This window comes from Otolemur garnettii, unplaced genomic scaffold (assembly GCF_000181295.1).
Source record: "Otolemur garnettii isolate 467f Iridium unplaced genomic scaffold, OtoGar3 scaffold00132, whole genome shotgun sequence".
Lineage (NCBI taxonomy): Eukaryota > Metazoa > Chordata > Mammalia > Primates > Galagidae > Otolemur > Otolemur garnettii.
In genome coordinates, this window is record NW_003852527.1 from 2,437,428 (window position 1) to 2,454,661 (window position 17,234).

The following is a 17,234-nucleotide window of genomic DNA, read 5'->3' on the forward strand; positions in this document are numbered from 1 at the left end:
ACAATCCTGTGCTGTGGAACATAAAAGGTTGCACAAAAATTACTTTGGCGGAATTAGATTTCTTAACTGGAGGAGGGAAAGAGCTCCCAACTCTTCCCACGTGGATTTGTCCGAAACCTTGAAGCCCGGTGATTTACAATGGCTAATTTGTGTTACAAACCCACAAGAAACTTTCTTTTTCCCACTCTACTACCAAACTCTGTGGCCACAATTTTTGGTGTGTGGCTTCCCCCCACCCCCATTTTTAAGCAACAAACCCAGAGGAAACGCTGGTGGGAGGAAAACATATGACCCCAATCAAAAAGGACGCAGATTGAAATTTACTCTACCGTGAGGTTTCCTATTGCAGTCGTTTGGCACACGGAGAGTTAATCGTATACAAATTCATAACAATCAAAAACCTCTCCATATCGCTCAGATGGGGTCTTAATGGTCCCCTGTCTTTCTGAAATCGGTGACAACTACGTCTTTGTGGGGGCATTCCTTTCTTTTTTTCTAGATGACAGGTCCCCATTCTGAGAACAGAGAGCTGTTTGCCGCCAACTACAGACCACTCCAGAGCCCAGGCTCCTGGAGCACAAGCCGCATATGGAAGCCCCCCCTCCCAGACCCAGACAAAGAGCTATAAAAACTCAGAAAGACGTGGAAGGAATAAACTTTAAGATATAGATGCACTTTTACTAGTGTATTAAATAACATTTCAGACATTTTTTTAAAAAGGAAATACAACTTAATGTTACCAACAATCAGAATTCTAGGAACAATAAGAGAGGCCAAGGGTTGTTTTGATGGGATAAGGTATTGTTTCTAAAACCTCTAACAGCTAAGCCAAGCAGAGGTGTTATTATGGTAAGGGAAAGGTACTACATGATAAAGTTAATTAACTTTTTTTCTTTTAAAGGAGGGAACAAATTTCCTAGCTTCCCACCAAACACCAGAAAAAATGTGAAAATATTTTGAGCGTTTCTTTATCTCTATAACCAAGCAAAACCTTAAGGAAAACTAAAAAGCCATCTTCTAGCACCCCCATGCCCACCTCTAGGGAAGGGGTCATTAAAATAACACTGGTCTGCATTCTGAAAATGTAGGCCAGTCTTAATTCCAGGATTGGTAGCTGGGCTGCAGGCCCCTGCCACTTTTGCATTGTTTCCCATCCTGAATCAAGTGGTGAGAGTAGGCATCAGAAGTCCTGGTTCTCTCTTTCCACCATCTTCCCTCCTGTTCAGAGACTATGAGTCATTGAAAAGTAAACTTTCCAAAATAGGTAAAATATTTATATAAAACTTAGCATCCCTTTTAGCCATACTGTCAAGCTTCACAGTACTTCAAGATGCATCTTTTTCTTTCCTTTGAAATAAAAACAAGCTTGGATGGTCACTCAGTTGGTTAGAGCTTGGTGCTGATAAACCCTGCCTTACTCACTGACATATACAGCAGATCCAAAAAATCGCTTCTTTTACTTTTGACCCTCACTTTTAACCATCTTCCTTTTTCTGTACAAGCACCGTTCTTTACCCCATTCTTTAACTTGTGTAGACATTCAGTTCTACATAGAATAGAGTTCTATAAACTGATTGAAAAATCAACAAAGACAAACCGGAGACTAGAGATAAAAGATAATCTTACCCCACTCCCTAGCACCACTCAGGCTGCTTTTAGAGTAGAGCAAGTGAAAGGCAGAGGAATGCAGCAGGCCAACGCCATGTGCAGGTACCAATACCCCAAACGCCACTTCCCCACCATTGTTGCTGTGGCATCTCTTTATTAGTTGCTTTTGGAGAAGGAAGAAGATAGAGCAGTGCCTTTATCAAAGCCATTTCACGAGAACATTTTGCCAACCAGTGTGTAGCTTCCACTGGTCTTGAACAGGAGGGGAAGGGGAGGAGGAGAGTGCTTTTGTTGCTGCCATCTGAAATATAAAGGCGGTTACTTCGTGGGAACGGAGAATGTTTAGAAGCGCCAAGCATAATATTATGCGTGGCCATTCCCTTCATCTGACCTTCCCATAACTCTTTCTTACAGGATCATTTCTCCCCATCTTATACCATAAATTTAATAAATGACATATTTTGAGGAAACATGGGAGCCCTTTCAGGATGGCGGGCCTCTGCATCATTGTCTTTAGGGGAAGGTTTGTTACTGTGGCTAACCAACATCTCAGTGAAGACTATCTCACAGATTTCTCCTAGTGGCAGTTATGGAGTTGTTCACCTTATTATATAAGATATTCCTCAAGCTGGTGTGGAAACTTCTCAAGTAGTCTTAGGATGTGAACAGCAAGCATGGGTCAAAACTATCCTGTGTCCTTTTAACATGTGAATGTCTCCAGTCAGTAGCCTCTGTGGCTAAGAACAAAAATGGCTTTTCAAGGTCCACTAAAATGCCCTGCAGAGGGCATATGCTGCTTGTTTTCTGCCTACAGTGGAGGAGGATATTGACCCAAAACTCAAAATCTATACCCAGCTTAAACATTCCACCCATCAGCATGTCTGCGGTCACAAAACACTTCTTCTTTCTGTCACTTCTCCTTCAGACTATTGATAAGATCATTTGGCTGAATCTGTTTGGGACCTGTGTGATATTGACTAGGAGTTAGAAAGGATGATCACATGTAATAAGCCCAGAAACTACCTTTCAAAATAGACATTTAGACTTAAACCAGTGTTCCAAGGAGGACTTTAAATACATCAGCAAACTTGTAAACTAACTCAACACTACTTGAAATTCCCACTAACCTTAAAATGGATTTTGGTAAGTGTAGTGTCCATCTGAGATCGTCTGAAGCAGTGTTATTAGCATCACTGCTTGAGTGTCTCCTGTACTTTGTTTTTTTTTTTCCCCTCCTTTTCTTGTTTTAGAGATTGCTTATTTGGCCTGATGAGAACTAGACACTATTATACATAAACCATCCTAAAAACCCATCTTTTCCTGTAAACCTGACAGGAATAATACATAGAATCTACCTCTAATCACTTGGTAAATACACATAGAATATATTGTCAGGATTATTCTTCGTTGAAAAATATGAGAATAATAATCCCCTAATTAAGCCCTGTTATTCTGAAGATCCCAAATTATGTGAGGACATGTGGGTAGAGATTAAAGTCCACCTAGCTTCACTGATGTTCTCCAAAACAGCACGACTGGATAAAGTACAGCTAACCTGGAAAGAAGATGTGAAGACACCTGCATATATTTAAAAGGGACAAACGTATCTTTGCTGGAGCATGAAATGCCAAACATTTGAAGCTCAAACCCAATGACCATTTCAACTTAATGCTACAGGCATAGTTACTGAAAGATTTGGGACTGATAGTTTTTGCAAAGAAAAGTGAATCAGAACAATAGTCTTCATTTTTTTTTAAAGCCTCTGAAAGTTATGAACATGAAACCTGGCCATATATGCATAAAATTTATTCCAAAACTTTATGAAGTATAAAGGAAGGGAAGTGTTTTACACACAACTCAACTCAGTCAGTTTAAGGTCTAGGGTTTTTTACCCCTTAAAACTTGGCACTATCTTTAAAAATAAAATAAAAATATTTCAATAATTAGAACAAACTATGAAGGTATTGTGCATTTCTGTTTTATGTAGATAATAAAATATTACTTTAACATAAATATATAAGGATCTCTGCGTTTTTATTTTCCCCACAAGCACAACCAAATGTACCAAAACAAAGTATTTTTAAAGAGACTGAACAAAAAAAAAAATTACATCCCATATAGATTTTGCTCACCTACTCATTTAAAGCTACAGAAAAACAGTTTCCAGAACCTTTTTGCTTCAAAAGAAATAAATATACATTGAGGCAGGCCACTTAAAAATGATATGAAAATATTTCCCTGGGTAGCATTAAAAAAAGAAAAATAGACAAAGAAACATTTAAACTATTTCTGCATTTCAAAAGACAGATATTAAACATATATACATCGTGGTAAGGTTCAGTGGTAACTTTCCTCTTAGTAAACCTAGAAGAGTCAGAGGAGCTATAGGCACATCCCCTAAACTCCAGCTCCTGACCTTACCTACTTGGTAATAAGTATCTGAAAATTCATTTCCTCCTTTTACCATTGGCTATTTGCCCTGCTCTGGATGGCTTCACTGAAGGCCAGTCCCCATATTCAGGAACAGGCAGTGTGATGCTCCCGGAAGCAACTCCGTGCCCATCTCCTTGTGACATTCAGTGGGGGAAATGAAATACAGGCAAATAAATATGCCCATTATAAGTCACCATTTATCTTTCAAAAACATTGAAAATGAAACAATCACAGGAGTTTGAAAAGACAATATAAAGCATATTTCCTAAATCCTTAAAGACTACTGAGTGCGATGCTAATGTGATGCTGAGCCATAATTTCATGGTAGTGAGAATTTAATTTTTTAAAACAAAAAATTTATCTAATACCTAACCAGAGAAAAAGCCCTAAACTTTGACAATTAATAAAAAGTGTTTACCTTTTAGCGCCCTTTTGTGCTGATTTTTTTTTAATTTAACTGATCACAGTTTAATGGTATTTATTTTTAATACAGTTACAAGTTTTTTTCACCTACACTTTCCAGTAGAGTCTTTTGTATTTGGAGTTAACTGTTTGCCATCAAGATAAGGTCAAAAATGCACTTAAAACTATTAATAAAGGGGAGAAAGGAAGGATTGAAAATGGCATTTTTTCCCACTTATTTTACCTTCCTTAGTGAAAGAGGGGGAAAAAAGCTGTCCAAGCCAAACTGCTATTTTCTGTAATAAATTATGGGAAAAGAGGGTGTGGGACCCTAAATATGATTTGATAAACCAATGAGCTACTGAAGACAAAACCTGTCTGCTGAGTAGTGATCCTCTATGTATGCATGTGGGTTTTTATGTGCTAAGAAACACTGGAGTTTATGCATACCCCATTAAGTTCCTGGTTTTTTCTAATGTTTTTAAAAAAGCTGTTAAAGGAATAAAGTTTAACTGCTGTCAGCACAAATAATTCTTCATAATTAAGTTATTAAAACTGATGGCAGAGAACTAGACAGGGCTATCTGAGGATGTGTATTTCCCTAGTTCTCTTCAAAGTGCCACTTTCTGTTGGACAACTCTGGAAATATATTTAACCTCCACGTTTCCTCTGAGCTCTTTCACAATGGACCCGCCTGATAAAATGAGGCAATCAGTCACTCATTATCGATTTTTCTTTTTCTCCCCTCTTTAACCTCCCCAAGAAACACTGCCTGAAAATGAAGTTTACTTTGTGGCTTGTAACAAAAATTAGTGTTTGACTACTATTTTTAATTCCAAGCTGGATTCTTGCCTTGGATAAAGCAGGTAGACCATCCACATTTCCTGAAAGCAGAGAATTATTTATTTTGTATGAAGCCAATCGTTTTGCTTTGGTAAGAGGAACAAATGAGTGTTACACCAATTTGAGGGGGATCTGCAGGTAACCAAAGTTCACAGACAGAACAAGGGACAACACAAGAACATGGGAGATGAGAGCGGCCAAGAGCTGGCTTCAACTCTCTCCACTGAATAAAGCGAGACAAAACCAAAACCGGCAATTCCGAAATTAACGGTGGGGAGAAAGAGAAAATATGTTCCCAAATTTGTTCATGTAAACTTCAATTTCCTTGCAGTGCAAATTTATGTGGTTAAATTTTGCCTATGTCAAAGAACGTGTGTATTTTTCCCTCTTTCCTGATGGGTATCCACATCCAATAAACACAGCAGCATGTGCCAACTCCAAGCACCAGGAAGCTGCGTTTTGTGTTTATCACGGTTTGGTGGATTATTTTTCTTTTTGGTAATTTATTTAGTTTTGCCAAGTATTTATTTCAGTGCTTGCCATCTCTCTCGCTCTCTCTCTTTCTATCACACACTCTCTCCTCACTCTCTCTAGGAGACACTCCACTCCATTGCCTGGGTATTCGCCTGCAAAGGTCAAAACACATCATTACACCTGCTACCATTTAAAGGATAGTCCAGTGTGTTAGTTGCTTCCTTTTTTCCTTATTTTTCTTTTAAGGGACGGGGAAATAATAATTAAAAATAAAAGAACAATCAGAAGTTAGAGAGGGAACGGGGCTCCAGGAAAGGGCCCTGCACCGAAGGGGAGGGGGAGCCCCATGCTCTGCCCCTCCCCCCGCTCGAGTTCACTGGACGGGCGTCTGCACCCCGTGGTGTGGTGGCGTGTCCCTACTCCCCCCGTACACATCCTCGGTGCCCGGCAGAGTCCCTCCGGGAGGGGTCATCCTTTTCTCTTTCTGTCTCCTGTTACAAAACCAAACTCTCACCACCTCCTTCTCCAGCTGTAAGCTGTCCGCGAGGGAGGTGATCTCTTGGGCCGAGGGCTTGGGGCATTTGAGGAAATGGCTCTCCAGAGCCCCCTTGACGCTCACCTCGATGGAGGTCCGCTTTTTCCGCTTGCGCCCCTGCGCTGCGATCTTGTCTATGCTCGTGGGGCTGCCCGAGGACGAGTCCGCCTCCTCCAACCACTTGTTCAACAAAGGCTTCAGCTTGCACATGTTCTTGAAGCTCAGCTGCAGGGCCTCAAACCTGCAGATGGTGGTCTGCGAGAATACGTTGCCGTACAGGGTGCCCAGCGCCAGCCCCACGTCCGCTTGGGTAAATCCCAGTTTGATCCGCCGCTGCTTGAACTGCTTGGCGAACTGCTCCAGGTCGTCTGAGGTCGGCGTGTCCTCGTCCGAGTGCGGGTCGTGGTGCGCGCCTGGGTGGCCCGGCGGGCCCTGCGGGGGCGGCGGCGGCGGCTGCTGGTGCGGGTGCGAGTGCGGATGCGGGTGGTGGTCGGCATGGTGCGGCTCGTCGTGCGCGTCCCGCAGGCCGTGGTGGTGCAGCCCTGCCGGCTGCCCGCCGGCGCCCAGCATGCCGTTCACGGTGAAGCTGGGCTGTGAGTAGAGCAAGCCGCCGTTGGACGCTCCCATGGAGGGTGGGAGGTGCGCTGCCGCCGCGGCGCTCCGCCATGCCCCGGGCCCCGGGTGGTGGTTGGCGGCGTGGTGCACCAGATGCGGCGGCCGCTGCTGCTGCTGCTGCTGCTGCTGTTGCTGTTGCTGCTGCTGCTGCTGCTGCTGCTGCTGCTGGTGCTGCTGCTGCAGGGCGCCTGGCCCGTGGAGCTCGTCGCCGCGGCCGCCCTGCTGCACCACCACCGAGGGCTTGATGTCCGGCTGGCCCAAGGGGCTGGTGGACCACGGGGAGCCGTCGCCGCCGCCCCCGCCCCCGCCCCCGCCGCCACCTCCCCCGCCGCCACCGCCGTGGGACAGCGCGGTGATCCACTGGTGAGCGTGGCTGAGAGGGTGCCCGTTGCTCTGCAGCGCGCCGTAGTCGCTCTGCACCAGGTTCTGCGCTTCGCGGTAGCCCCCCGCGCCCTGCTGCATGCCGCCGGGTGGCTCGGCGTGCACTATGGAGGCGCTGGAGGTGAGCAGGCTGTAGTGGTTAGACGCTGCGGTCGCCATGACTCTCGGAGCCGGACTGAGCGCTCCGGTTAAAGGAGCCGCGCATTTGACAGTTACTTTTTCGCCTCGGGCTCCCTCTCTTCGCTCGCTCTTTCTCTCTTTTTTCTCTCTCCCCCAGTGGGCAGCTCCGACGCCCGCTCCGACGCCTTCTGTTGCTGCTCTTGCTATTACCGCTGCTGCTGCCGCCGCCGCCCGCCGCCCTCGCTCTCTTTCTCCTCCTCTCCCTCCTTCTCGCTCTCGCTCACTCTCTGACTCGCTCGGCGCTCCCCCCTCTCCCTGCTCTCTCCAGCTCTCTCCCGCTCTCTTGGCAGCGCCGGCTCGCAGCGGCACGCGCCTCGGCCCCGCCCCCTCCGCCCCCTCCCATTGGCTCCGCGCCCTTTGATTTACGTGGATACCGCTAGCAACCTCCCAGGCCGGCGTCACTGATTGGCGCAGAGCTGCCCCTTCCTCCTCCCCAGGCCTCCGAGTCGTCCTAGCCCTCCTCCCGGTCTGCTCCAGTCTACCGATTCAGATTCTCTCACTTCTCACCCCCCCTTCTTCCTCACCCAGGCCTCCTCCGCCCCCTCTTGGGTGGGCCCCGCCCCTCATCTGTCTCCCAGGCTGAGAAGCCGGGCAGGGGGGCGGTCCAGGCGCTCTTATCGACCACAGCCACTTGGAAGACTTGGATGGGGGGGGTGTTGGCGTCTAGTTTCTCTTCTCAATAGGGCTTTGTGGTGGGGAGGCGCGGGAGGGAGAAAGAGAAAGCCTGGATCGCACGGAGCCAGGGGGAGTCTGATTTTTATTCACCTAGGGACACAAACACACACCAGCGTCTCTTAAACCTAGAGCCAGGATCCGCACTTGTTCCCAGTTCAAGACTCCTTTCACCCCAGGTTAGAATTTCAATGCACAAACGCCTCATCTTCCAGGATGTGTTGACACCTTTGCCGCGAATAAGAGTCTTCTCTACCCCGCGGCTAGCTCAGGCTCTCAACCAGCCCCTCGGCGAAAGAGCCCCAAGAGAAGCGGGCTCTGCCGGCGCCGCGGCCAGTGGGAGACTCCCATCCCCGCTCGGAGTTGTCTGCTCCTACAGTGCAGCGGTCTGAACTGAAAACAAAACAAAACTCTGAAAGTCGCTCTGTCAGATTCACACGCGGGCGCGCGCACAGTTTTTAGTTTAGAAAACTAGAACCTGCGTGGGCAGACCTTCACCTGGTGCTAGGCTGCTGGAGCTCTGGCGGGTGTGTGTGGCCTCGGAGTCGGGAAGGGGTGCTCCAGAGAGCCGCACAGAGGGCGCCGCGTGCGGGTATCCCAGCGCTTCTGGAGCTTGTCGGTGCAACTTTCCCCCCCCCTTAGCTGCAGAGGAAGGAAGGAAGAGTATGCGAAAACAAATATGCTGACGCCAGGACAACCTTGCTGATCAGTAACTTGTGCAGGAGCTAGCAGGTGGGGTTAGCCTAACTCTCTCAGGCTCTCCCCTGCCAACCTCTCTGCTCAGCCTTCAGCGGCGAGCTCCGGATCAAGACCGCGGCGGGACAGTGCACCCGCGGCACCGCTCTGCCGAGCTCCAGCGCGTCGCGCCAACGGTTCCTTAGCAGCCCAGAGCAGGTGCCTGCTGCATTTCGGAGCTCGCAAGCCGGGTAGCAACAACCCAGTAGCGGACCCAAGCTGTAGCGGTATGATCGCCACACAGGGCTGGATCTGCCGCGCGGTTATTGAGAAGCGAATCAAAAGTTAGTGCCGGATAAGAAAAGATCTCGAACGCCAATCGCTTCCCCACTTCTCACCCCTGGCCCTCTGTGTGGTGGCTCTAGTGCTGGTTCTGCCGGCAGTCATGGGCTTGTGAGAGAGACCAAATCAACGCTCAGAGGGAGCATTTGGGGGCTTCTGGGCATCTTAATCTAGACAGCAGGCTAGAGCGGGCCAGAAAATTCATCATGACTAACAAGGAGCCGCGCTCTTTGGGGAGTGGCTGAGCTGTTTATAAATTACCACGTTGAGCACTCGCCTGGGCAAGGCGCTTTGGCTGAGAGTTTCCACGTGTCCTGTGTTTATGAGCGTGTGTGTGGGAGAGAGAGAAATGGTTAGGGGAGGAGCGAGACCACAGGCCGCCAGCAGGACGGACCTGCACCCCCACGCGCGCACCCGCGCGGCGAGGCGAGGACACACAGCGTGGGGCTCGGTCGCAGCGCAAGCGCGGAGCTACTCTGGCTGCACGCCTGGGGGCTGTTAGAAATCCCGTAACTTTGCCTAGCTAGGAAAAAACTAAAAAGTCGGAGCCTCCGAGCGCGCAGACTCAGCGGCTGGAGCTCACGGCTCCTCAACAGCTATCGAAAGGGCTGGATGGCGGACAGGACTACCTGCACCCAGCTTGGGCCTCGCGCCCCCTGCACAGGGCGCGTGGCTCTGGCCCCGCCAAGGGAGCGCACGGGCTGCTCCCCGGCCACATGTCCTCCTGGCCTGCTGCGCCTTTCTTTTCTAAGGCTTCGGAGCTCAGAGCGCTCACTGATACAGGAAGCCAGCCCTAGGGAAGGGCCGCGTCTGAGTGCTACTGAGTGCTAAAGCAGCCAGTCTTTTCTCCCACCTATCGGGGCAGGTGTCTGCTTTTCTCTGGGTTTAATTTCACATTTCTCGAGAGACAAAGCCTTCTGCAGCCCATTGGGAGATACACTCGAGGGAAGAGTGAAGTTTCCAGAGGCATCTCCGAGAGAACCGAAGCGGCTTGGCTCTGAGTCAATTTAAAAGTCCCTCCTTCTCCTGGTCTCCTATTCCCCCACCCCCACCCACCATAGGGCGCTAGTGCGCGGGGACAAGAATAGGTTGCACACGTACATCAAAACTTCCTGCTTGTAACGGGACTTCACGGGTGATTAATGCTCGGAGATCCTTACTCAGTTGACACCCCGGGTCTCCGCTCCACCTCTTAGCCAAGCATTATTTCGCCAGCGGGCGAAGGAACCGAAACTTTTCTACCAGGGTGAGCCTACCGCGTTTAATATGTCCAGTAACTCCCCAGAACTACGCATAACAGTACCCTAACCCCGGGCCTCAGTCGCTGCACCCCGGCCCAACCCCCAAAGCAGGGCTGGGAGCTCCAGATGGCTGAGTCCCACCTTCCCCCAAGCTATCACTGCCTCCCAGCCAGCGGTGGGGCCCGGTTGGCGCGAACACAGGATCCGAGCAGCTTGGGCTTCCGGGTCTGCCTCCCAGCGCGACTTCTCCTTGGGGCTCCTGGAACCTAGATTCTTGAAGGTTTTATCCTCTACACCCGTTCTTCCCGGCTCCCACCGTCGCAGACGCCTTTCTTTGTGCTGACCGGGTCAGGGCACAGTCTGAGTGCCTGCCATTCTCCGCCCGCATGAAAGCAAGTTGAAGGTGTCTCCGACAGACACCTCTAGGTTTTGATTCAGCTCATTCCCTTTCACTGTTCAAAGCAGCTGTTCAAATACAGAGGCTGCTACGCTGACGTGGAGAGGATTTCAAACAACCCTAAAATGCTTTGAACTGACAAGGTGTCTTGATATCTCCCTCACTCCAGCACAGCTCCTTGAGATCACTTGCTAGGACAATGGTTGAGCCGGCAGTTCGAGCCGGTCTCGCTGCCTCGGGCACTGACTGCCAGGTGCCCTGGGCCCCTTCCATAGGGCCGAGATGGAGGCACCCTGTGAAGAGGTCTTGGCACCAGTGCCAGCCCAGCCTCTCCTGTTTCCGAAGGAGACTCTATTTAGTCGACAGCCTGGGCTGGACTGGTCTGAAGAAGTGGTGTATATTCCCTCCTGCCTTGGTGTGCTGGGGGAAGGAGAGAGCAATCCAGAGCATCTGAATCACACCAAAGAGACGCCCTTCTTATCCCTCACACTGTTACACTCTTGAGATGGTGAGCCAGGCCTAGTCTCTGGAGCCCCAAACCCCAAATCTTTGCCTGAGTAGCAGTTATGGGATCAGTCCACACATTGAAACTTGAACTCTAATTTATTAATTCATTCATCTAGTAAATACACTGAGACTGCATACTGGGAATTGGTAGAACCACCACCATAACCACTCCTATACATTAACAGGAAACACACAGTTATTAAAATAGAGGAGAGATGGAATTCATTTGGTTGATCTTATTTTTTTTCTTCTTTATATAGTCCTAGAATAATAGAAACCAGGAAACAATGGAAAAACAAGAAAACAAGATCTTAGGATGTGCCCCTTGGGGAAGTAGAGGTGGCAACCAATTTAAACTTAGGTGAAACTGCCCACTGATGTTTCTCTTTTACTGTATCCACTTTGAGGGGGGGAATGCTTGACTTTCCATCCTCCACGGCTCCTTTTTTTTTAAAAGCCATTTCTTAGTCATCCATTCCTATGCTTTCTGCTCTCCTGTTGGACCCCAGCGGCTGTGATTTGGTGCAAAACCTTCTTCTCCAACATCTGAATGGAACTTCTTTACTAAGGGCCTACAGACTGTCAAAGCTGAGGCTCCAGCTTCAGAGTCAGAGCTTCACATAGCCAGTCCACACAGACAGGCAGCTGCCAGCTGCTTTCATGAAAACTGCCTTAAAGCTTCAAGAACTGCAGTGTTAGGGAATGCATTTGGAAGGAGCATATAAAATGCATTTTCAAGTTTCCTGTTGTTGGGAGAGGCACAGTAAACGTTTACCTTAAAAAAGAACAAAAATTAATACCTTTAATTATGATGGAGTACCATGTCTCCTGAATTTAAAAAAACCCCGACATAAAGGTACAGCTTACTATCTATACATAAATTTTGTAATGTACATCTGTCCCCAAGTCATAAAAGGTCTTAAAAAAGGAAAAGTTTCCTGAATGTTGAAACTCTCTTCTACTTTATATGCTTGCCATCTCTGTCCATGCCTCATGTGCAAACTATTTTATCTTCACTACTGTGCAAGCCACTAAAATGTAGTGGTGGAAGTTCAGTATTTGAAATGAAATTATTTGAATCTATGGATATTAATCTCTCTCCCTTTTTCTTCACGTTATGAATCCATCATTAAATAGCATGCCCCTTTGCAGTCTGCAAGTGAATATTTTATAGAGAGGCAGAGCTAAAAGACTTCTAACACTATGTCGCCCAGGCAGTGTAGCTTTATTCAGGGGTTACTTCGAGTAATTTATCAAAGGAAGCTAAATTTTGGGTGGTGAATATTAGGCCGTAGAAGGGAAAAAGAATAAAGGGAACATTCCATCAGAGTGCATGATAAATTGATTTAGAGGAATCAATATAGCTTGTTTATATTGGAATCTCAGAAAGAGAACAGCATGCAATTGGTGGCTCCTTTTTCCCTTCCTGCAATTAATTTCATTTTTAAGGCACTAACAGTTAAATGACCTTAACAATGGAGCCTAAACGTATGCTTTTTTTCCTACCCCTCTCTTTAAAGCAGGTGTATAACTGGCCACCAGGAGGTGATGACAACTCTTTGATAAATTAAAGTGATTTTAACAGAAACCTCCTTAGCTCTAAAGCATTTGGAAATGTACTGAGAAGAAGCTCTTGCTACAGCACCTTGCCACTCTCATCTTCTGGAGCAATGTGAGAAGTGGAGGCAAGGAGCGAGCCTGGCCACACACACCAGCGCAGAGGCGCGGGGATGGGCGGGGGAGAGTGTGCTCAGATCACTGAAGCCATTTCCAAGGGCTGGATCTCCATGGCTGGGAGAAACAGGCTGTACTTGGTTGAAGCTGACTTCGGTTCTCTTATTCTGTCTGCACAGAGCACAAATGCAAATCTTTTCTGAAGTGTATAAGTACACTTAACGATTACGTGTCGTTAGTGTCCGGGCACCGCAGCCAGTGGGAGGAGGTGCAGTGCTCTGAGAAATGTTTCTTGAGACTAGTTAACCATAGTGGTAATAGCTGTGGCTCGGGACCTTCTCCTAGGTCGCTGAGTTTCGAATCTCCTTCTAGGCACCTTTGGGGATTATAATATTAGGGATGACTGTATTTTTAAGACAGGTTTTCAGAATATGGGTCTTGGGAATGTAGAGGGAGTATTGGCCAAAAGGAGCAGAAAGAAGAATCCTTAGACAGTCTGGAGCAGTGACATCCCCTCGTTCCTCTTTTATTTTCTGAGAGTTTTTGATGGTAGTCTAGGGCAGTCTGATCCCAGCATTAAATGCAAAATAGGAAAACAGAACATGGCCAAGTCACAGGCCTGATGATATTAATGCCCTAGGTCAGTAGGAGAGAATAATGAATAGGCACGGAGCTCAGTTTGTGAGGGAACTTAATTAACCTTGGGAGAGAGAAAAAAAAGTCAGAGTTCATGCCTAGGACCTTGGTCTAGGGCGCTTCTATTTATGTGCGTGACTGTGTGTGTGTGTGTTGAACGGTGGAGAGGTGTAGTCTGCATTATGCATTATTCTAACTTTTTTTTAACCCTGAAAAAAGCTGGAGTTTGTACCCCTCAGGGCCATCCAAACGCCCACACTATCCTGCAGGGAACTCAGCCGCAGGAGCTCGCGAGTTTGGCTGGGAGGTCCTGTGTCCCACCCTCGGCTAGCGTGGGGGATCAGAGGGGTTGGGAGCAGGGCTGTAGTGTCCCCGCGCCCTGCCTGACCTCTGGAGGGATTGCCAGCGAAGGGATGGGGGTGGGGGCCGTTCTGTGGCCCAAGAGCGCCCAGGCAGGTCCTGGCTGCGATCCGGGGGAGGAAGACTAGGGCGAGAAGCAGGAGGCCGGGCCATTGTCCAGGGAGGGCGCATTTTTTTCCGGATGCTGCTGGTTGCTATAGCAAGGAGGGAAATCCAAACAGAAGGGCTCAGTTCGCTTCCCTCGGGCCTGGGAGCAGCTCTCCCTCCTCTCAACCAAAATAAAAGTGCCGCCCGGGGTCTGGCACCCCTTCCGTGAGTGCTGGCTGCAGGCTGGAGCAGAGGGGCCCAGAGGACCCGAAGGGGGTGTCCCTCCCGGCAGGGAACTGCCAGGAAGGTCCTTTCGGGTTCGGGCAGAGTACACCCAGCTGCAAAACCCTCGTTCCCGCCCCTTTCCTTTATCCTCTTTCTCTCCCTCTTTCTCCCTCATCCCCAGCCCACTGTATTCTTGCCCCTATTTTAAGGAAAGCCCCACGACTTTCTCAAACCCATGAGACTTCCCTCGTGGGTGAAAATCCATCTCCGCAGGATGGGAGCGATTCCTAGTTGAAGGCGGTGTCTGAGGACAGGGACCCGCGCGGCGCTGACTGTGTGCAGAGAAGAACCGACAATACCAGCCGCAGAATGGCCTGTTAGAAGAGTTTTAAAATCCCAAAAAGGAAAACTTTGCTAGAAAGAAGTGTAGATGCAAAGTTCTCGCATTTAAGAGAGACTCTTATTTTGCAGCAGTTTTTAAAAAATGTCTTGCTATTCAACTTTGAAAACTGTGTGAAGGGAAAGTTACAAAGAAGCCTTTTTAGGGCTTATAATTTCTCCAACAGTACAGCTCAGAATGGGGGGGGGGCGCAGCAATATTTAGTTAATTGTGAGTTGTTAACTTCAGAAAATTTTGAGGTCGTGCTTTTAAAAGGAGGGGATATACTTTAGGTCAGATAAAAGTTAAGATTTTATTTTGTAGGGACAATTTACACTAGAAGGAAGTGGATAGCAGGAACTTTAAAAATTAATTCTCTTTACTCCTTTGTCTTTTAGTCTCTCTCTTTCTTTTTCTCCCTATTTTTGTCCCTTTCTCTCCCCTCTCTCCTCTCTTCCTCTTCTCTCTGTTTCTCCCTTTCTTTCTCTGTTTCTTGCCTAGAGCTTCCTGAGAAACTAGAAAGAAAAACTTTTATTTGACCCTGGGAAGCCACTTGAAAAGGATAGTCAAAGCATCCCTCTACCTCCTCCATTTAAAATATATCCTTTTCTTTTTAATGGCAAGTTCTTTCTCAAAAAAGTTCACACAACTTTGTAAGAAGTCCTTTAATTCATAATGATATTCACATTTTAAATAACGCTTGAAAGAAATCATGTTAATGAAGAGAACATTTGCAGTAATTTGGTGATAATTATCAGAATCACCACATATTCGCAGTGGCTTGAACAATACGTGTTCAGAGAAAAGCAAAACACATTATTTTAATAGTCTGATATGCAAACTATGGACCGTTCAATTACATGGCTTAATAATGCATACATGATGTGAGCTTGTTATTGGAATGGGTAGGTTTGCGGTGAGTCACTCCCAAGACCAACAGTGCTCTCACATCCAGTAAAATCCATTGCCATGGATCGGGGCCCCTGCCAAACTGCATTTAAGAGAATAAAAATTAATGACTGAGAATTTGAGCGTTAAATTAACATTAATTATATGACCTGCATGCTGGAAAGATTAAATTTCTTACGCCCTAATTAGATAACGTCTCCTCATACATCAAACAATTTCTATTTTCATTTCCAGGTTTCAGGAATACAATGCCAAGTGCTGAGAGGCAGTAGTCCTGGGTTTTCTTCATCTGAGGGCAGAGTTTGGGGGTGTCTAGCCACCATCTTCACTGCTTTTCTTTCTTTCCTGGGCTACATCAATATTGAAGGTCATACTATGGAAAATTAAGCTTATTCTCCATCCTACAATAAGAATGGTATTTGGAGAGCAGGGAGCTTGGTAGGCTTGTCACCAGATACACTTGAAGAATTAGAAGGACCTTTTGCTGCTGCCCCACCAAACTTGGGCCACTCACTGTCCCTGGCCATGAAAACTGAGTGGCAAGGTACCTGCAAGGAATGTCTGGTCAAAATGCCCCGACTCTTTTGCAGTGGAAACATCTAAGCTAGAAGTGCAAGGATAGAACCTCATCCGAAATGTTTTGGAACAGAAAAATGGTTTACTCAGGGGAGGAGGAGATACACCATCAGAAGCCAAGAGCGCAGCTCTCTTTAGCTTTGTGAAGAAGTTTATAAGAGGCGTGTCTGCCATTTCTCCAGCAGTGTCCTGACATTTTGAAATCTCCCACCGTGCTGGCCACATGCGGCCACCGGCTGTCCCCCGTCAGGCTCAGCCTCAGTTTGACCCTGTTCGGTGTGAACATTGGGCGTTCGTTGGCCACGAAGTGGGGAGTGGGAGCGACTAGGGGAGGAGCCGTGTCACCCTCTTGAAAACTTGTTGCTGATGGGGAAGGAGCAGGGAAAGAGCAAGGTTAGGGAGAGCATTACCCCTACCCCAGATGTCAGTGGCGCCAGGTCCTAGCGTTCTAAGTCGCGACTTGGGGATTCCAGGGCTCGGAAGAAGGCTTCCAAGTGGGTTTGGTTTAAAGGAGCAAGGAGTTAAATTCCTGAGATTAGGATTCAGAATTTCCTTCCAGATACACAGTGTGGCCCCAGACCTCTCCTGTCCCTCGCGCCCCCTCTGCCTTTCTCCCAGCTTCATCTTCCCCCCGGGACAGTAAGGTCCCCGGGGGACCTTTCGGACAGCTGCCCAGAACACTGGGCGGGACGAACGGAGCAAGATGAAAACCTCAAGGCAGCCGATTCTAAGTCACTCAGAATAGAGTTTTCACGTGTCAGTGTTTCCATTGAGTCACTTTCAGGCTTCTGGATAAAAGGGCAGGCGAGCGTGAGTGCGAGTCTACACGGTCGCGGCCCTAAATAGTGCCTTCTGTGGCAAGAGAAGGCGAGTGTCTGGAAAGTTAGCAGAGCCGGCGGCGGTGTGGGGGGCGCTGTGCCTGCGGGTTCCGGCTGGGAAGGTCCAACCAGCGCCGGAGGGCGCAGGGTGGTCCGGGAGAGAGTGGGGCGACGGGAGGAGGGCGGACCGGGAGACGCTCTCTCGGCCTTTGGCGGAGGTGGCAGTAGGGTTCCACCTGCTGCCTCTGGCCTCAAGCCGCGCTGC

At 48.1% G+C, this 17,234-nt stretch overlaps 1 protein-coding gene across 1 annotated transcript; it reads right to left on the bottom strand.

Annotated features, from left to right (window-relative positions):
* Window positions 1–3,570: 3,570 nt before the first annotated feature.
* POU3F2 (POU class 3 homeobox 2) lies at window positions 3,571–7,615 on the bottom strand. Its single transcript, XM_003798216.2, has one exon. It carries the CDS (start codon window positions 7,448–7,450, stop codon window positions 6,134–6,136), a length of 1,317 nt encoding a protein of 438 aa, XP_003798264.1. The 5' UTR covers window positions 7,451–7,615; the 3' UTR covers window positions 3,571–6,133.
* Window positions 7,616–17,234: the final 9,619 nt, after the last annotated feature.

What these genes read in the sequence shown, in the direction of transcription:
- POU3F2 (XM_003798216.2), bottom strand. Translation starts at nt 7,450, where the DNA reads ATGGCGACCGCAGCGTCTAACCACTACAGCCTGCTCACCTCCAGCGCC.